The sequence below is a fragment of the Loxodonta africana genome, chromosome 15, assembly GCF_030014295.1.
Source record: "Loxodonta africana isolate mLoxAfr1 chromosome 15, mLoxAfr1.hap2, whole genome shotgun sequence".
Taxonomy (NCBI): Eukaryota; Metazoa; Chordata; class Mammalia; order Proboscidea; family Elephantidae; genus Loxodonta; species Loxodonta africana.
Window position 1 is genome coordinate 11234546 of NC_087356.1, and position 21793 is coordinate 11256338.

At 43.0% G+C, this 21793-nt stretch overlaps 1 protein-coding gene across 5 annotated transcripts in view; it reads left to right on the top strand.

Moving 5' to 3' along the window:
- NCK2 (NCK adaptor protein 2) overlaps positions 1-21793 on the top strand; it is a 176197-nt gene that overhangs the window by 144512 nt on the left and 9892 nt on the right. For all 5 annotated transcript variants that reach the window (XM_010593577.2, XM_023552618.2, XM_064268582.1 and 2 more), the window contains one exon: positions 9489-10207. In XM_010593577.2, coding sequence (XP_010591879.1) covers positions 9489-10207 — 719 coding nt within the window. The remainder of the gene's footprint in view (positions 1-9488; positions 10208-21793) is intronic.

Below are 21793 nucleotides of genomic sequence, written 5' to 3' on the forward strand. Positions count from 1 at the left end.
CCTCTCTTGATGATCTCTCTGACAACCTGTGCTTAGGATTCTGGACCAAAGTGAATTTAGTTGGGCCCATAATAAGTCAAATCTGATCAAACCAAACCAAACCCATTGCCATCAAGTCGATTCCAGCTCATAACGACCTTATAAGACAGAGTGGAACTGCCCCAAAAGGTTTCCAAGGAGCGGTTGGTGGATTTGAACCACTGACCTTTTGGTTAGCAGCTGAGCTCTTATAGCCCCCAGGAAATTGAGGTTAGATTGCCTTGGCTGGTGAGACCTAAATTTGATGGACACCCACTCTCAGATTTCTCATGACAGCCCTTATTGTAAATATTTTAAACCCAAGATTATCTGGGTTTAGGACATGTGTTCACCACCCCACCCCACTCCACATCCAAACCTGGGTGGTCCAAAACTATTAGTGTGTTCTTTTCTACATGTGCACCAAATTAGGAATATACCACTGTCCCGAAAAGGAGTCAACAGTTTGGCATATTCTAGGAGGTGAGATAGAGAGGTGAGGATGGGGGGAGAATAATTTTATTTTTAGCCAGGGCTCTTACTTGTAAGTGACAGAAAGTTCACTCAAAAGTAGCTAGAGCAAAAAAAAGAGGTAAAATTTAAAAGAAAATTTAAATTGTTGGCTCAGTTAATTGGTGTGCGGTTGGATCCAGGGGCTCAACTCATGTCATCAAGGTTCTCTCTCTGTCTTTCTATGCCCCGTTCCAGCTCATCTCTGCCTCTTCATTCTTCACATAGACCCCCTACCAATGTGGCCTGATGGCTGCTGGCAGCTTCAGAGAGATGGTCTTCCCATGACCACAGCAGATAGTGCTAGCCAACATGTGTCCTGTCCCATGGACCAGCGAGGGTGGGACAGCTCAGGCGTGGGGTCAGCCCTGCCCAGGTCACATGAACGGGCTCCCCTGTGAGGAAAGAAGTTTTGTTCGAATTGAAAAGGGAAAAAGGATGCTGAACAGATAAAAAGCAATGGCGAAGCGCTGTGTTAATCTTAAATGGTCACCCTTTCAAAAAATATCTGGTAAATTTGAGTTTTTTACCTTTACACATTCAAGTATTTTTTTATCGTAAATCTTTACACTGGATACTCTGCGAGTAATAGAAGCTAATCTTCCCAGCCTAACTAAAAAACTTGATGCAAACTAAGTGAACATATGATAACATGAAAAACTATTAGAAGCCAAACATGAAATACACCCTAATTTGTAATTTGTTCACTTTGTACCCTAATCAAACCTTGTCAGAGCTCCTTAACATTTAGTAGTAAGAACTTTTTATAATTTTTAGTTGACTTTAATAGGCCCTAATCCTGATTAGAGCAAACCCCCACAAATTAAGGTCCCTAATCAGGCGTTCTTAGAAACTCTATGCGGCAGTTACTCTGTCCTATAGTGTCGCTATGAGTCACGGCAGTGGGTTTGGTGGTTTAACCTAAAGGTGGAAACCCTGGTGGTGTAGTGGTTAAGTGCTACTGCTGCTAATCAAGACGTCAGCAGTTCAAATCCACTAGGCACTTCTTGGAAACTCTATGGGGCAGTTCTACTCTGTTCTGTTGGGTCGCTATGAGTCAGAATTGGCTTGACGGCAGTGGGTTTTTTTAACCTAAAGATGGAGCCCTGGTGCCATAGTGGTTAATAGCTACGGCTGCTAACCAAAAGGTCAGCAGTTCGAATCCACCAGGTGCTCCTTGGAAACCCTATGGGGCAGTTCTGCTCTGTCCTTTAGGGTCGCTGTGAGTCGGAATTGACTCCACAGCAACAGGTTCTGCTTACCTTGATGGCAGTGGGTTTGGTTTTGGTTTCTGATCATGCTTAGCGTAAATGAAATTTTCAATACAAGGAAGCTTTCTAGTTAAATGTGGTTTATGATACAGATCTCATTAGTAACAAAAATAACATGGTTTTGCAATAGAGTTCCTAAAACTTGAGTGCATTATTGTCTAAATGAATTTGCTTGAGTGTATGTCTGAGCTGTCAGATTTGTTTGAAGTTTTATTTTAAATCTCTAAGACTCCAACTGGAAGATGACAGAACATGTTTTAAAGTCATCTGTTATAACATCCCTTTATCTTAAAAGGGGTGTAGGGAAGATTTTGACTTTAGAATTACTAGCATTAATAATGTATGACATACTAAGCTTTTATTAGAACTCAGTCTTTAATGTATGTAATTTTATTCCAGAAAGTTAAATGAAATGTGCTTATTATTGTCAATAAAAATGTAACTCAGGGTCAGAGATCTAATAGCTCGCTGCCAGGAAATCGTCACAAGAGCAGAAAAGTATAGGTTACCTTTAAATCCAACTTGGCTGTTTGCCAATTTAGAATTATGCTGTCTGCTCATAAAGTAAGAAATATTTCTGATGCTGCACATGTGACTTTTTAAATTAAATGCAGATAAAGAGAACTCGTCACCCAGCTTGTGGCTGGTCTTCCATGTGGCAGCTGTAGCGATGGCACCTTGACAACTTGTTCAGATTCTGTCTTGGCCCCAAACCCGGTCCCTCCCGGGCAGCCCTGTGCTCAGGAGTTTTGAGCCCATGGAGCCATGTCCCAGCTGGCTGCCGGCTGGCTTGTGAGACCCTGAAACTGTCATCTATCTTATCTCTCGAGCACTTGTCAAGCACTTCTTGCCTGATGGGTAGAGTGACAGGGGTCTGCAGCAGCGGTGGGGTTTGCAGGCTCTTGTGCCTGCTAGTCTCCTCAGCAGCACACACACGGGAACTCAGGACCCCACAGCAGCAGCTTGAAAACATGTGACCAAGATGACTGAAGTTTCTCCTAGTGCTTAAATGCCGCAATTTTGTGACCAGAGATTTAAGGAAATTGAGCTGCTTTCGGGGCTTAATCTTCAGTGTAGAAGTTAAAATCCTGGCACATGAAGCAGCATCTTTTTTTTTTTTTTTTTTTTCCTTCACAGTGAGTTCCATTTCTTCTTTGTGTGGGAATTCTTCTTGCAAGGGTGTTGCAGTTGATACATTATTGAGCAAGCCCTTAAAGAAAGTCAATACCTGGCAAAATATTACTTAACCTCACCCAGTAGAGCATGCCAGCCTTTAGATTTTGCAAAAGGCTGCATTCTAGATATTCATATCCATAATATGTTTTACCCAAAGCAGATGGCAGAAGCACCTGCAGCCAAAATGCTCCAACACTGAATTTTATGATTAAAATCGAGAGAAATACACATCTCTTGAACTCTTGTCCAAATCTTGCTGAGACACACTGAGTGCACATTCCTGCCTCTGAAAATGCAACAATGCAGTAATTGAAGTTGTCTAGGCATTTTGCACAGGGTGAGTCCTCAAGTGCCCAAATGAATGCGCGTCTGTGTGCCTGCCATAGGGCCTGGTCTCCTGAGGGCCCTATTGTCCACAGCTGAAGCTACACAAGGACTACATGATTGGGCCTAAGATGAGCAGGCCTTGAAGGAAAGTTCTAGAATGTGCTTTGAAAATATGGGATGAGTAGAAGCACTAATTAATAAGGGTCTCTGGTCTATTACATTTGGCTTAGTTATGGTTTAGTTATATTAGATAAATATGACCTGAGTCTTTAAGAAATGTGTGTGAGGATTTGCCTCTAATATTGGGAAAATATGTAAATTCTAGAAGAAAAAAAATCACTATCCTTGTTAAAAACAAAAAGCATCGAAGTTCATACCTAGAAGAAGTAGATGATAGGACTTTAATGAAAGAAGATGAAATGGAAGATGTATAGAAAGCAGACGTAAAGAAAGTGGAAAGCAATGGAATGCCCATGTTATGTCTTTGCTTAAAAGGTAATAAATTTGCCTTCAAGTTAGAGAAATTGCCTTGGAGGGCTGGACCAGTGAGGGCGGGGAGTAGGGGACCTGGGGCTCACGTACCCCTCTGTCTTCTGACTTGCTCTCTGGGGCTTGTGTAGGAGTGCTGCTCTCATCTGGTAGACGCACGTGAACCACTGCTCATTCTGTAGTTAAAACCCATCCCTATGAGATCTCATAGCTGTACCATAGGTGCTATTGTGACTTCAGGGTAAGTAGAGGCAACGAGAGAATGATAGAGGAGCCCTGGTGGCACAGTGGCTAAGACCTTGGCTGCTAATCAAAAGGCTGGTGGTTTGAAGCCACCAGCCACTCCTTGGAAACCCTATGGGATAGTTCTGCTCTGTCCTGTAGGGTCACTATGAGTTGAAATCAACTCGACAGCAACAGGTTTGGATTTTTTTGGTTTTGGGCAGGTCACTGAGCCCTTGAGCCTGTTCCCACGTAAGTTATTATTGTATTATAGGCAGCCCCGGCTCACAAATTTCAGTTCACTTAATTTTCTCACTCAGAAAGGCCACCCTAACTGTTGGTGGGATTTGTTTCTTACCTCTCTCCTTTTCTTTCCCTTTTGCCACCAGAGACACCTTGCCTATCCACCTTACTATTCCTTCCCCCCATTCCTCAGCTTTTTTGCTATTTTCCCCAGTATTCCTCGCAGTGGGAAGGGCAGGAGCAAAACTGAATCTTGCTTTGCTAACATTTCAGGGTCTCTCATCCCTTCTGTTTCAGATTACCCTGGCTCTGACGGTTGGGCAGCATCAGGCTGAGGGGAAAAGTGGGGAAAAGAAGGAGAAAGAGCAACCCCTTTCCTCAGCAACCCAAGCGACTTGGTTCCATTTATACATTTTCTACCAGCAACCCCCTCCATCCCTTGTCCCAGCCTAGCTAACTGCTGCTTCGAGAGCCCCTGGTCTACGACTCTCACTACACACTAAATCTCCATCAGCTCACCTACAGCTCTGCTCCCAGCCCCCCGACACAGGGGCTGTATTCATTCCCTAGAATCTGAGGAAAGATTTATGCCTGCTTGGGAGGGCAACAGAGAAGGGGGCACAAGTGGGCTCTCGACACCCTAGTTCAGAATCCCGGATGCGTTTTCACGCGAAATCAAGTTACAAATGATAATTTATTTGCCATGAAAACCATGTTATAAGTCAGTCTCTAACAGAACTGTGCTCCTTGAGTATTATGGGTTAAATAGGCTTTTATTGGGCCTACAGGTCTGTGTGTGTTGCAACAGTTCCCCAATCTCTTAAGCTTTGGTTTCCTCATCTGTAAAAATCAAGAGAATAGCCACCTCATCAGAGGACTGTTGTGAGGGTTCAGGTAATGTCGGTGTCAGTAAAGCAGGTCCCTTCCTTATTCCCAGACACCTGCCTCTTGAATTTTACTGCACCAGCAATGACAGGTGACGTTACTCCCACAGAAGAATGTTTTCCAAATGCCGGAAATCCCGTAGACAGGCTTTTTATTTTGATGGCCACCTGGTACTAGTGGAATCTTGACTGAGAGCTTTTAAAGAGGATTTTGGCCCTCTTGGAGCCTGGTGAAGAGCTCGGCTGCTCACCAAAAGGCAGTTCAAATCCACCAGCTGCTCCTTGGAAACTCTGTGGGGCAGTCTACTCTGTCCTGTAGGGTTGCAGTGAGTCAGAATCGACTTTATGGCAACAGGTTAACAGGGTTGGCCGTCTTTTGGTGAGATAGCATTCTGAGAAAAAACCTGAAGTCCCATCTCAGTTCATAACAGTATTAATTACTATCATTCATAGACTATTTCTGTGCTTAGCTCTTTATGTGCATAATCTGAATTTATATACAATTGCTGTCCACATTTTACAGGTAAGAAAAATGAGACACAGAGAGACTAAGTAGCTTTCCCAAGAACACACAGCTGCTAAGTGGCAGACCCAGGATTCCCAGCCAGGGCTGTGCTCTTGGTCATCCTGCAGCAGTGCCATCCACTGTTGCCTCAGAGTAGCTAGATCACCTTAAAGCAAAACGGGTGTATTTGCCACGTGAATATTACAGCTTTGATAAGAGAAATGCAAGCTCCATGGAAGGGCCCGGAGCCTGCCTCTTTTGTTTATCTCATCCTCCCTAATGTCTAGGATGGGACCCAGCACGTGGCAAGAACTCAGTGATTGGATTAAAACTTTCGTTACTACATTCCCCCCCTTTTTTTTTGATGGCATGTATTTTCAGTATTGGAATGCTTGCTTGCTAATTGAGCATGTGTTAAATTTTTGATTGGGAATAGGGACTTTGAGAAATATGAGCTGGTGATATAAGCCACCAGTGAGGCGAGTGGCACTGTGGTGCCACCAGTCTGTGGTGTGACAATATACCAGTGAGTCACATAAATAACTTATTGCTGGTACCTTTCTATCAGGTTACATGGGGAGCCTCTGGTTTTCCAAATATGACACAGAAAAACCAAAACAAACCCATCAGGGCTCCCTAACTATCACAAAGGAAAGCCCTAATTATTCTTGCAAGCCTCATCTCACAGAAATAAAGGAAAAGGGGCAAAAGTTTACAAAACTAACACATCCAGGAAACATCACCTAATAGAAATGCTCAACCTATGCAACAGTGAGGCTCCAGCTCAGGTCTGCTGAGCTTCACACACTTCAAAAGGGACCCACCTTGGTGCTAAATGCATTAGAACCAGAATAAGGCCTTACCTCTGAGATCTAGAGGCATAAAAAGTGGCTGATAAACACTGTTAACCCAATGGTAATGAAGAGTTTTAATTGAACTAATTATTTGATGGTTAGAAAAAGTCACCAGATGAAGTAGTATATTCACAAATCAGCTATGGAGTATTATGCTAAGTATGTTTCGTTCTGTTGTAGGTAGGGTTGCGCTGAGCCAGAACCAGCTCAACGGCACCTAACAAATGTAATGTACAGTATAATGTATTATGGTAGTAAAGCCTTCGTGTTGTTGTTTCTGGTAATCTTACCACCTCTATCTTTCTGTCATGATGAATATCCTAAAACCTGCTCTTCTGTGTTTTCTCAAGTAGTTTCTCTGACTCACAGATTTGAAAAGGTCTATTAAAGTATTATTTTTTAAATGCTATTGTCTTGAAATCTTGGTTACAATAAAAATGGTACTTGGCCTGGTCATTGCTGCTTCAGCATGTTGACTGTTTTATGAGTTTTATAACATCTTCATGACGAGCTTTAGGCCCCGCTGTCTTCTGGACAGACGCCTACTCTTGTGAACTGCCTTCCGTACTTTGAAGGTGCTGAGTTATCACAGTGCTTTCTCATCACATAGGTGAACTGTGCTGCATCTGAAAACACACAAAAGGATTGTTGTTGTGTGCTGTCGAGTCCATTCCAACTCTAACGACCCTGTAGGACAGAGTAGAACTGCCCCATACGGTTTCCTAGGCTGTAGTCCTGTGGGAGCAGATTGCCAGGTCTTTTCTCCCACAGAGCCAGCAGATGGGTTTAAACCACCAAACTTTTGGTTAGCAGCCGAGTGTTTAACCACTGTGCCACCAGGGTTCATATTAAAGGGTTAGCTCTACTCAAATTTAGAGGTTCATGTTTTCCTATGAAACAAATTACCCTTATTTAGAAATCTAAATTTTAAACACTCAGTCGAATATTCCAGGTTTCTCTTGCATTCCCCGTGCACTTGAGTAAAATGTAAAGAAATTGCAGAGGCCATTAACTTTAGATGAATTCCTCTATTCGCTTTAAAACTCTGGTGAATGACCACTCCCCAGCAGCATGGTGCGCACCACACAGGTCTTGCTCTGCTCATCTGAGTGCCTTTCGGCCTGAGCGGCTCTGCTGGGCGGCCCAGGGTGGGCATAGATCCAGGATAGTGGAGTCTGAGAGCTTGGGCAGGTCCACACGGGAAGGCAGCACACCACCTCTCAACAGCAGAGGAGACATGATCCAGCATTTCAGTCTTCATGACTTCACACTAGCGCAAGAAGACGGGAGAAGCAAAAGTAATTCTAAGGGGCCTAACTGCCTTCGTTGCAGTTTAAGCAATTGGAGGAGAGATAAGTAAAAGTTACCCATGAAAATGGGTTAGTGTCGTTTGGGAGGGGGAAAAAGGCCTGCAAGTGGCCACAGTTTTCATATAGAATCTTGAAGCAGAGCTGGTGGGTAAGCAGCTCGCTTAGGAAAGGCTCAGGAGCATGGCCAGCCCCAGCGATCCAGGGGTACATCCCCACCGGTCCGGGGGTATATCCCCAGCACTGGGGCTGGCATGCTTTCCTCCCTTGGGCTCACTTCTCAAGAATGTTCCGGAATTCTGTGCATTTTAACTGAGTTAAAGCATTTTTACCTCAGGGCGTTTCAATTTTTTTTTTCTCACCTACAGGAAGAAATACGTTTCACAGTACAATCTGGGACACACTCACATATATAACTGAAGAAACAATATTGATCCTAATTGTCTGATGCATTCGAAGATTTTCTATTTTATTCCCTTAAAAAAAAAAAAGCTACCCAGTGAATTGATTTTACGATTCGCTAGTGGGTTTTGAGAATCCCCGAGTGGCTGAAATGGTTAAGCGTTCGGCTGCTAATCAAAAGGTTGGAGGTTTGAATCTATAGAGAGGCACCTCAGAAGGAAGTCTTGTCAACCTACTTCCAAAAGGCCATAGAGCCTAGTTCTGCTCTCACACGTGTGGGGTCGCTATGAGTGGAAATCAACTCCACGGCAACTGTTTTTTTTTTAAAGTGGGTTTTCAATCACAGTATGAAAAATTTCTGCTTTAGATTTAACATATCAGCTAATCTTTTCTAATTTACTCAGCACAATGTGTTGTGGGAAAGTAGTCCACCGTTTTTGAAAGAAAGAGGGATTTCAGGAAGGGAACAGGTGAGTATACATTCCTGTCCAGTAGGGCCTATTATGGTGACAGGCAGCCATTCCAGGCACTGAACATCGGAAACCCTGGTGGCCTAATGGTTAAGACTTACAGCTGCTAATGAGAAGGTCAGCAGTTGGAATGCGCCAGGCGCTCCTGGGAAACTCTATGGGGCAGTTCTGCTCAGCCCTATAGGGTTGTTAGGAGTTGGAATCGACTCCATGGGCAACTGGTTTGGTTTTTGTTTTTGTTTAACCTGATAGGAGCAGCAGAGGAGGGCCAGAGTGAGAGGAGGCGGGGAAGGAGCAGGACAGGAAGTGTAAGCTTTGCTCGCCGTCTTAGGGTTGGAACAGGGGCTTGAATTCCTTTAGTTCAGCTTCCCATCCAGTACAAAAATGCGGACCATCTTCTGTCTATGCCTTTATACCTTATTTCTGAGTGGCACACGAATGCTCTAAAAGGTGTATCATTTCAAAATGAAACTTAACTTTCCACTATTTTTGGTTAGGTTTTGTGTTGCAGGTACTTTGGCATTTTTTTAATGAGGAAAAGAGAAAGATCAATTTTAGTAATTTGCAGCGTTTAGTGATTTGATACTGCACAATACCGTGGTCAAAATTTTATGTTTCTGATGGCGATGGTAGCTCGTCATCACAGTCGATTTTTAGCCCTTTGTGTTACATTGACGCAGGAATTGCATCAAAACCCTCATTATTTATCGTTGTAACTAGTAATCCTTTAACCATTTAAAAAACTAGTTGGCATTTGATTGTACGTGTGCTGCGGGAGTGCCCACTCAGCGCGTCCCTGTGTCTTTGCAGGCCTGGGTAAAACGAAGAGGAAGACGAGCGCCAGAGATGCGTCCCCCACGCCCAGCACGGACGCCGAGTACCCCGCCAACGGGAGCAGCGCCGACCGCATCTACGACCTCAACATCCCCGCCTACGTGAAGTTTGCCTATCTCGCCGAGAGGGAGGACGAGCTGTCCCTGGTGAAGGGGTCCCGGGTCATCGTCATGGAGAAGTGCAGCGACGGCTGGTGGCGAGGAAGCTACAACGGGCAGATCGGGTGGTTTCCCTCCAACTATGTCATGGAGGAGGTGGACGAAGCCAGCGCGGACTCCCCCAGCTTCCTGAGCCTGCGGAAGGGTGCCATGAGCAACGGCCAGGGCGCACGGGTGCTCCACGTGGTGCAGACTCTCTACCCCTTCAGCTCCGTCACCGAAGAGGAGCTCAACTTCGAGAAGGGAGAAACCATGGAAGTGATTGAGAAACCCGAAAATGACCCCGAGTGGTGGAAATGTAAAAATTCCCGGGGGCAGATTGGCCTTGTTCCCAAAAACTACGTGGTGGTCCTCAGTGACGGGCCGGCCCTGCACCCTTCCCACGCCCCTCAGATAAGCTACACCGGACCTTCGGCCACTGGCCGCTTTGCGGGGAGAGAGTGGTACTATGGGAACGTCACGCGGCACCAGGCGGAGTGCGCCCTCAACGAGCGGGGCGTGGAAGGGGACTTCCTCATTAGAGATAGTGAATCTTCGGTAAGTGCCTGCCAGCTCGTTGGTGGGCTCAAGAGAAAACAGTAAAAATAAGTGTGTGTGTGTATGTATGCATGTGTGTGTACATATATATAATAGAGAACGTGTCTATGGGTGGTGCAAACGGCTAACGCTCTTGGCGGCTAACGCCCTGGGTTGCTGTCTGAAAAGCTGAAGGTTCAAGTCCACTTGGAAGTGCCTCAGAAGAAGGGCCTGGCGATCTCCAAAATCAGCCATTGGAAACCCCTTGGATCGCAGTTCTATCCTGATGCACCCGGGGTACCCAATGAGTCTGAGTTGACTCAACAGTAAGTAGCTTCTTTGGGTTTTTTTTATACACGTACACACACACACATCTATAGTGCACAGTATGACAGTATCATGCCATTTCCTTTTCAGGTTATGAGAATATACTTGAAATAGCCAAAGAATATTTAGGGGCTCCTGTGAAGATAGATGAGTAAGATTTAGTATGGACTTTATGGTTTACTTATATCTATTTAATATAGTGACTCATTGTCGACTTAACCACTTATCTCCCGGAGTTACAGGCATGGAGAGGGGAGGGTAAGTAAAATACGTTTTGTTCATAAATATTGTTTTGCCTTTTTTTTTTTTTCATGATTTCCCCATGCCCTTTTCCATTCTACACTCAGGAGTCATTTTCCCTGACTGTTTCCCAGTCTGTTAATGACCCCCGCCGAGGCCCCAGTGATTCACTGTGTCTAGGCATAGAGGAGTACTCTCAGCGAGGTGGGTGGGTGCCTGGTTTCCAGTACAGCCTTTTGTTGGCTGGTTTATTTTTCTTTTTAAATCATAGAATCCCAAGGTCATCTCTGCTGCAGGCAGCGCTACTGAGTTCACTTCTGAAAAGCTTTTAGAACACTTAGGAACTGCATTGAAAAGAAATACACCGTTCTTGAGAGAGTTGAGTTTGTGTGTATGAACTGAATCAAGGCATTGAGGCCACTTGACTTGCAGCGGCATATCTGTTTCCAGTGGTAGTCAAACCTGGGGTGTGTGTGGCTGAGCCTGTCTGGAAGAATTGGACCAGTTTTGTAGCTCTCTTTCCACATATACCATACACATAGTGAGACCCCCAAGAACAAGAGTTTGAAAGATAGAGACCAGTGTATTTTATATTTGTTGTTATCCATAAGGTTTGCAATGGACTCAGACACGCCAACGATCGCGAGGATGGCACAGTGTTTTGTTCTGTTGCAGATAGGGTCACCATGACGCTCCGGCAGCTAACAACAGTTTTATATTTAAGTTGTATTGATTCTGGTAGGCTTCAGTTTATTTTTTTTTTTAATGTAAAGCATAATGCTAGTTAAGTATATGCTAAAAAAAAAAATATGCACTAGTAATTGCGTGCCTGAAAATGTCGTTATCATGATAAGTGTCTATTCAAGACTCCTGTTGACTGATCTGAGTGGAATTCAAGGCTACAGAGATGCGTTTTCCCTTCAAAGAGAATTAGCTGTGATCTTTTCTTCTTTGAGGCAGAAGGAGCATCATAGTGGTGGAAATAGGACCTCCTCATGATGTCAGCAGCTTTGCAGAGTCTGCCGCAATCTTTGAGTATGCTTGGGTGAGCACGTTGTGCCTGAAAGTTAACTACATCTGAAATCTGAACTCCAAGATTTTCTTATCAAGCCACCAGAGTTTATCATTTCTGGCAAGACATCACATTAAATTGTTCTCACGCCGTGTAAGCTCTGCGCATAGCTTCCCTTAGACCATGTTTGAGGCTTCAAAGAATAAAGTACAGCAGCACTTTTAACTCTATTGGGCAGGAATTTAGAGAAAGCACTGTAAAACCAGCTACGATATAAGGTGAGAGGTCCAGAATACTTAAGGAAGAAGTATAATTCAGAATCAAAAGGATAACCTTGATTTAAAATGTTTAGTAGAGAGAGGGGCTAAAGAAGCCCCACAGTGTGGAGATGTTAGTCCCATTCATTGTTTTTTCTGTCTAGGACTTGGGGGAGAAAGGGAAAGTCTTCGGAAGGAGGATGGACGAGAATAGACTCCTCCAAGGCTGTTTGCCATAGGGAAGATGTAACCCTTCTCTGCCGGACCAGCACTTACAGTGGTCTTTGCTGTCTGAACTCAAGGACCGCATCTAGTGAGGGATACTTGCATTATCTGGGTTCCATCTCAGAATTTGATACACTCTTAATGTCTTGTGGTGGGGGGCAGCGGTAGTTCAGTAGCAGAATTCCCGTCTTCCACACGGGAGACCCAGGTTCAATTCCCAGCCAGTGTACCTCGCGCACAGCTGCTGCCCGTCTCCCATTGAGAGCTTGTATGTTGCCGTGATGCTGAACAGGTTTCAATGGAGCTTACAGACTAAGACAGACTAGGAGGAAAGACCTGGTGATCTGCTTCCAAATATCAGCCAGTGAGGACCCTGTGGATCACAGTGGCCCCATCCCTAACCGATCAGGGGGATGGTGCAGGGCTGGGCAACGTTTTATCCTTTTGTGTATAGCCTCACCATGAGTTGGGGGCCAACCTGATGGCAGCTGACAATGTCTTATTTACCTCACCTTATTGGAGAGTAAACTTAACCTTCTAAAAATAATTGAAACATGAATTGCTTAAATTCTATTTTAACCATTTGAATGAAAGCCTTTCCGGATTTTTTTCATTCTGCCTTAATTTAGAAAAGCTGAGCCCTCCAACGCTGGGTTGCTGCTGTGATGTTTTTATAGTGTGTTTATAATGTGCCATGCCCTTTGATATCAGGGGCATGGGGGTGGAAGGTGAGAAATTGGCCTTGACAGTAACTGCTGGGCCTCTCGTCAGCCTGCACTCAGTGGTGCTGCCTTGGTCTGAAGGCTGTCACGTGGCCTGGAGACATGTAGGTTCTCTTTCCTGAGGGATCTTGCTTTAGCAGATGATGTGCGGTGTGCTTACCTTGTGCCAGAGGGCTGCTGGAAGGGTCTTCTGAGGCATGTCGGTCGTCTCCTGACTGCACAACTACTCCGGCCTACCTGCTTTTCTCGCTCATCACTAGGGCTGGTCTTTGCTGCCAGGTGCTGCTACTGGGGAATCTGTCCTGGTGGTCTCCGTTGCTTATTCTTTTCCACTATCCACTGCCTCTGCCTCTTGCCAGCGTCTCCCCCCTGCACTCCCCTTCCTCCTTTGTCTTTTTCCTGTCCGTTCTGGCATTTCTAAGGTTAAAGCCTGGCTTTCACAGCCACCATGGGACCAGAGAGAGCCCTTACTTCATAACCTGACGTACCACGTAGTGAGTGGTGTGTGTGGAATGGAAAGATTCCTGATGAGACCAGCATTCCTGTAAGACTCAGAAATGTCTTTCTTTTAATTTCCTTTTCCTCTTTAAGAAACTTTGGGTCTAAAACTGTTCCTTGGATTGAGGTTACCACAGGAAGCCTGACTTCTAAGTAAGCACAGCAGCTTTTTTTGGAGTCTGTCTGTAAGAATGTATTATTTTACAATATCCTGAGGGATTGCCGTATAAATGAGATAGCCTCTTGTGCTTCGCAGTGTTTTTCGTTTAAAAATACTTAATAGTTTTCTGTTTTAAAGAGTAAAGTAATAACCCAACTCTGAGTCCTAGTAAGTCAGTGCTTTTTTAAGGGGGGGAGGGGTGGTACATATATCTGGGAAAAAAGAAAAAGGGGTCATCCTATGATATCCCGTGTTAGTGAAGCTCTCGCTGTTTCACAGATCAGTTAAGTGCGTATTTTACCAGTGAATGAATGAGTGGACCAGTGAACGTATGTACAAACCAACAAAGTTTCTTTACCTGTTTCAGTCCTCTTTCTCATTCCTTCCTCTCATCTCTTCTTTTGCTGTCCTTTCTGTATAATTGTCATGTATTTTATTTCTAGCAGCTGAAGAATAAACAGTATTCTTATTATTCATATTTCATCATCATACTTCTGTCTGCTAAACCATAGTTCATTAAATCTGGAAAATTCAGAATTCCTACCGTTTACCTGTATATTTGTCATAGGTCCTTACATATTTTGTCCACATTCATTCTATAGATAATGGTTAGCAGGCTGTTCTTACAATAAAGAATAACTAGTAGCTAGATTTATAAATAGTAAGCAGTGCAAGTTGTCAGTGTTTTATCAATTCCTTCTTTTCAAAGGAGCCCTGGTGGTCATAAACAGTTAAGCACTCAGCTGCCAAACAAAAGACTAGCCGTTCAGACCCACCCAGTGGTCAATCTGCTCATGTAATGGTTACAACCTAGGAAACCCTATGGGGCGCTTCGCACTATGAGTAGAAATCAACTAGACAGCACCTGTTTTAGTTATAACAGAAATACCACAAGTGGATGGTTTTAACAAAGAGAAATTGATTTCCTCACAGTCTAGTAGACTGGAAGTCCAAATTCAGGGTCTGCTCCAGGGGAAGGTGTTCTCTCTCTGTCAGCTCTGGAGGAAGGTCCTTGTCATCAGTCTTAACGCTGGGCTAGGAGCTTCTCCGTGCAGGTGCCCCAGGTCCAAAGGACACACTGTGCTCCCCGCATGCAGTCCACACCCCAGGGAAATTCCCTTTACCATTGGATCAGGGATGTGACCTTAGTAAGGGTGTTACAATCCCACCCTAATTCCCTTTAACATAAAATTACAATCACAAGATGGAGGACAACCATGCAATACTGGGAATCATGGCCTAACCAAGTTGATACATATTTTGGGGGGACACAGTTCAATCCATGACAGCACCTAATGATGACAACATTCCCCCGTCCTCTCCCAGGTCCTAAAGGTTATTGAGAAAGTGACAGGTTATAACTACGAGGAAGTCTGAAAATTATAACACCTGAGAGAGTAGCTAACTTCATAGCATAAGCTAATGGTTTAGGAAGTCATCTTCATCTCTGTAAGACTCAAAAGATCCCATCGAAATCACAGTTCTCCCATATTTTCATGTCCCACAGTAGTATTTACATCCCAGTGTTTAACCATTTGTTTCTGATAGAGAAAAACTGTGTCTTGGTATAAAGATAATTTTAACCCACATATCTGGCACTCTCAAAGTTAGTGTGTGTTTAATCCCCCCCCCCCCCACTTTTTTTAATGTATTAAAATTGGCCAGGAAGGAACAGAATAAAAGGATTAGAAAAGTTCCTGGCCATTTTTTTAAATTTTAATATTTTCTTACAGCAATCATTTTTAAACCCAAACTATATTTTTAGGAAGTCTCTTAAATCTCTTTCTAAATCAGTGATTCTCAAACTTTAGTGTGTATCAGAGCCCCCAGAGGGCTTGTGAAAACACTGATTGCCTGGTCCCGTCCCCCGGTTCCCCGCCCCCCCCCCCCCCGCCACCCCGCCCCAGAGTTCCTGATTCAGGAGCTGTAGACGTAGGGCCTAAGAATTTGCGTTTCTAACACGTTTCCAGGTGATGTGGATGCTGTTGGTCTGGGGTCACACTTTGAACCCCTGGTCCAGATTGTGTATTCCCTATGGTTTTATACGTTGCTGTGGAAACTCTGGTGACATGGTTAAGTGTTATGGCTGCTAACCAAAAGGTCAGCAGTTCAGATCCACCAGGCGCTCCTTGGAAACTCTATGGGGCAGTTCTGCTTTGTCCTATGGGGTCGCTATGAGTCAGAATTGACTTGATGGCAATGGGTTTCATCAATGGGTATGTTGTTCCTAGGTGCTGTCAAGTCGGTTTTGGCTCATAGCAACCTCAAGTGTGCGGAGTAGAACTGCATGCCATAGGGTTTTCGTAATATTTCTAAATTCAAATATTTAACTATAAAAATTGGAAGTACCTGAAGTATCATTTACTATATGTACTTTTCTAGGCATTCAATCCTCACCTTTCACCTGATGCTCAGGTGAGTCAGGACCTTCAGAGAACCCTACCTCATTAGCCCTGGCAAGCTCCTCAATCCACCTTTTTTTTTTTTTAAACTGAAGTACAGCATTTAAAATTATTCTTCACATTTACTTCTGTAAAGAAGACAAGAGTCTTATTTAATGAAATGGAAAAACTAATCTCCAACTTTATGTGGAAAGGAAGGAGGCCCTAAATAGATAAAACAATATTAAAGAAGAACAAAGCAGGAGGCCTTATACTTTCTGATCTCAAAACTTACCATACAGCCACAGTAATCAGAACAGCCTGGTACTGGTTCAATGACAGGCACATAGACCAATGGACTAGAATCGAGACCCCTGAAGTAAATCCATCTGTGGGCAGCTGATCTTTGACAAAAGGGTAAAAGCCCATTCAATGAAGAAGAAACAGCCTCTTTAACAAATGGTGTTGGCAAAACTGGATATTTGTTGGTAGAAAAATGAAACAACATCCATACCTCACACCTTACACAAAAACTAACTCAAAATGGATCAAAGATCTAAATATAAAACCTAAAACTATAGAAACCATGAAAGAAAAAATAGGGACAACACTAGGGGCCCTAATGTATGGCATAAATATAATGCCAGCCATAACTAAAAACACAAACAGCAGAAGATAAACTAGATAACTGGGTTCTCCTAAAAATTAAGTACCTAGGCTCATCAAAAGATATCAGCAAGAGTAAAAAGAGAACTGGGAAAAAGTTTCCAACTATGACGTAGCAGACAAGGGTCTAATCTTCGAAACTTACAGAAAACTTTTAAACACCTCAACACCAAAAAACAAACAACCCAGTTGAAAAAGGGGCAAAGGACATGAACAGACACTTCACCAAAGAAGACATTCAGGCAGCCAGCAAATACATGAAAAGATGCTCACGATCATTAGCCATTAGAGAGATGCAAGGCAAAATGACAATGAGATACCATCTCACCCCTGCAAAAATGGCAATGATACAAGAAAAAAATTGAAAACAAATGCTGGTGAGGCTTTTGTGGGAGTGGAACTCTCACACATTGCTGGTAGGATTGTAAAATGGTACAACCACTATGGAAAACTGCAGACCTTCCTCTAAAAGCTAGAAAAAGAAGTACTTTGACCCAGCAATCCCACTCCTAGGTATATATTCTAGAGGTGATAAGAGCAGTGACAAGAATAGACATGTGCATACTTACGTTCATTGCAGCACTATTCACAATAGCAAAAGGTGGAGACAACCTAAGTGCCCATTAGTGGATGAATGGATAAACAAATTGTAGAATGTACATACAGTGGAACACTACGCAACTATAAAGAATAATAAGTCCATGAAAATGATATTTGATCATGTCACGTGGATGGGCTTTAGATCTATGAAGTAAGTATTTTAGAGATACAGTCAGAAAATAGAAAATGCCATTAAGGCTGTTCACACTTGAGAGTAAGGAAGAGATAATCTGATGTAACAACAGACAGCAGTATCAGCTGACAGTGGCATTGAAGTGTTGAGAGTGAGCCAATTTTGATTAAAAGAAGTCTACGTTAGACAACTAGCGAGGGTGCTGTAATAAAACAGCAAAACTGAAAGGTGGGTTTTCTGAAATAAAAAGACAAAATAGTCAATGGAATACAGTTTGTCTCTAATCCATTGGTTCTCAAATTGTTTTGTCCGCTTCTGTGGACAAAAGAGTACCTTCATTAAAGTAAAAAAAAAAAAAAAAACTCATTTACCAAAGTAAAAAACAATGACACAGCTTTTTGATAAGAAACCAACAAGGTGACCTGTCTTTGGGGTCCAGGGAATATAAATATGTAATGGTAAGTTGTTGGTGCTCAGAGGTTTCAGGGTGACCACATAGTCCAAAGCCCACCTGGGAGACCTGGTGAAGCACACAGAGGGGATTTCTACTCAAATCTTTTTATAAAATCCAAAGTGGAATAGAAGTAGAAATTTTAAGGCTATTAGCGATTGAGGAGTGCCTGTAAGCAAGGTCCCTCCCACCCCTCTTATTTCCTCAAGGCCATTGTGCTTAGAAGAAAATCATATTAACACATAAGCTTTCAGGGATGAAGGAAGAAGTAAAGGATATTTAAGACCATTCTCAGCATCTGTTTTTTTCCCCCTCAGTGAGAAAATACTGATTAAATTCTGAGTAGATAAGTATCTGATCTAGGCATCTGTTCTAGAATAATGCAAAAGGGCTTTTGAGCAAGTATTTGAACCAATGGTTCAAGCTTAGTGAAGCTGCAGGAATAGCATCAAAGAGTTTGTGCTCTGGTTTTCTTCTCTAAAAGCACTCTCTTCTTGCAAGCTGAAATCGCAAAGAGGTGAGGTGTAAGAATTATTTAAAGAAATGAATAACGGAAGAGCTGTCAGAATTGGAAATTCGTTAAGTCAACGTGTTTGTTGAACACTTAGTAGAAGCCCGGTGTGAGGAAATGGAGTTGAATCAGGTTCTTGCACTTACAGGGTCATATTCAAAGAGGGGCCGAAAGCCCAAAATGAAAACGACGGTAATGGTAAGTGCCCCGACAAAGGTTAGATTTCTTCCAACCTATTAATTGTTCACAGATTCCATTTGGAATCTAAAAAGAAGGGGTGGAGTTAATGGGTTATAAAAAAAAAAAAACAAACGCATTGCCGTGGTCTTGATTCCGATTCACAGCTATCCTATAGGACACAGTAGAACAGCTCCACAGGGTTTCCAAGGAGCATCTGGTGGTTTCGAATTACCAACCTTTTTAGTTACCAGCCAAGCTCTTAACCACTCTGCCACTAATTGATAATTCTTCAGAACCTCCGATTCAAATACGAGAATAGAAAAGTCGCTCCTTACTAGGAACAAAGAGGAGGTAAGAAGAAGTGGTCTTATGTTTTAGTTTTGCCTACTTTTGAATTCTATAGATGGTGCCCACCAGCAACTCGCTGGAAACACTAAGGGGCGGTTCTACTCTGAATTGACCCGGAATTGACTTGATGGCAATGGGTTTTTTTTTAATCATACTATGGCTGTTTTCTTAATTCGGGTCCACACGGTGAGACATTTAATCTCTGTTGACGCATCCCTCTCGTTGTTTGCTGGCGGCACACATCTCAGTCTTTTCCCATTTTGCTGCTGGTGAACATGAGGAGTGTTGGCAGCACAGGGTTATGAATAGTCCTGCTGTGGACATTTTTTTTTTAATTATATGGCCTGTGCTATCAAATGCTCATTCAGGCATTATCTATAGGAATTCGTATTCTATATAGATAAAAATTCTGGTTTACTTAGAATACCGTGTTTACTTTTACCTGAAATTATTCTATATTCCTTTTTCTAAAAAAAATATTGTGTTTTTGGTAAAAGTTTACAGAGCAAATTAGTTCCCCTTTGGCGATTTCTGCACATATTGTTCAGTGACATTGGTTACATTTTCCACATTGTGTTGACCTTCTTAATAATTTTTGTTCTGGTTGTTCCATTAGTCTAGCCTCCCTGCCCCCTCCAACCTTCTCATCTTTGCTTTAGGCTAAGTGTTGACCATTTAGTCTCATACAGATTTTTTTTTCGTTAAGGAGCACAGTACCCACAGTGATTTTGTTTACTGAGCCCATCTGTTATTTAACTGAAAGGTGGCCTCAGAAGTAGTTTCAGTTCAGAGTTTAAAGGGTATCTCAGTACAGTAGTCTTGGGGGTTCCTCTAGTCTCAACTGGTCCGGTAAGTCTGGCCTTTTTTTTTTTTTTTAAAGAATTTAAGTTTTGTTTTACAGTTTTCTCCCATTCCACCTGGGACCATCTATGTGTGCCTGGTCAGAACTGTCGGTAGTGGTAACAAGGCACCATCTAGTTCTCCTGGCCTCAGGATAGATGAGGCCACGGTTCATGTAGGCAGTTAGTCCTGAGTTGTCCCACCAGACTATGGTCCTAAGCCTTCAAACTCAGTAAATCAATCCTGCAAGGTGTTTGGTTATATCTAGGCACTATTCACAGCTGTGCCTCCTGTGTGTTTTATTATATATGTGAATATATGTGCAGCACACACAAATACGTATATATATATGCCTACAGATACACCTATACGTGCACACATATACCTCCCTATACGCATATATACATACATATCTACCTATGCAACCAGTCACATTTTTTTTTTTTTTATAATAACTTTTATTAAGCTTCAAGTGAACGTTTACAAATCCAATCAGTCTGTCACATATAAGTTTACATACATCTCACTCCCTACTCCCACTTACTCTCCCCGTCTTGAGTCAGCCCTTTCAGTCTCTCCTTTCTTGACAATTTTGCCGGCTTCCCTCTCTCTCTATCCTCCCATCCCCCCTCCAGACAAGAGTTGCCAACACAATCTCAAGTGTCCACCTGATATAATTAGCTCACTCTTCATCAGCATCTCTCTCCCACCCGCTGACCAGTCCCTTTCATTTCTGATGAGTTGTCTTCGGGGATGGTTCCTGTCCTGTGTCAACTGAAGGTCTGGGGAGCATGGCCGCCGGGATTCCTCCAGTCTCAGTCAGACCATTAAGTTTGGTCTTCTTATGAGAATTTGGGGTCTGCATCCCACTGATCTCCTGCTCCCTCAGGGGTCCTCTGCTGAGCTCCCTGTCAGGGCAGTCATCAATTGTGGCCGGGCACCATCTAGTTCTCCTGGCCTCAGGATAGATGAGGCCACGGTTCATGTAGGCAGTTAGTCCTGAGTTGTCCCACCAGACTATGGTCCTAAGCCTTCAAACTCAGTAAATCAATCCTGCAAGGTGTTTGGTTATATCTAGGCACTATTCACAGCTGTGCCTCCTGTGTGTTTTATTATATATGTGAATATATGTGCAGCACACACAAATACGTATATATATATGCCTACAGATACACCTATACGTGCACACATATACCTCCCTATACGCATATATACATACATATCTACCTATGCAACCAGTCACATATTTTTTAGTTGTTTACCGCTGTTGTTGCAGAATTGTGTATGTTACAGCATTTACCAATAACATCTCCTATTATTGTGTACTTCTTAGTGTCATCATTTACTTTGGTCAAGTTGAGCAGACTTCACCCACACAGCCTTTCCCATCCGCAAAAGTACTAAGTGCCTACTGTCTACAGAGTGACTCCCCCTTCCTCCCCTTCCGATCCCTGGTAACCACCAAGTGATATTGATTTTTGTATGTGTACTTATTTTTTGTCTTTTTACACAAGTGGGATCATACAGTATTTTGTCCTTTTGTGATTGACTTATTTCAGTCATCATAATGTCCTCAGGATTCGTCTGTGTGGTTTCACGAACTGATCATTATTCTTTATAGCTGCATAGTATTCCATTGTATGTACGTACCATAATTTGCTTATTCAGTCATCCATTGACGGTTGCTTAGGTTGTTTAAATCTCTTTGCCATTGTGAATGATGCAGCAGTGAACATAGGTGTGCGTGTGTCTATTCATGTCCCTCCAGGGTATATACCTAGGCATGGGATTGCTGGATCATAAGGTACTTAGAGCTTTTTGAGAATATGCCATACCGTTTTCCATAGTGGTTATGCCATTTTACTATCCCACCAACAGTGGATAAGGGTGCCACTCTCCCCACAACAAAAATGTTTTCTGTTTTTTAGATCAGTGTCATTTTTGTAGGTGTGAGATAATATCTTATTATAGTTTCGATATGCTTCTCTCTAATAGCTAATGATCACAAGGATCTTTTATATGTTTGTTGGCTGCTTCACTGTGGATATTCTTGAAC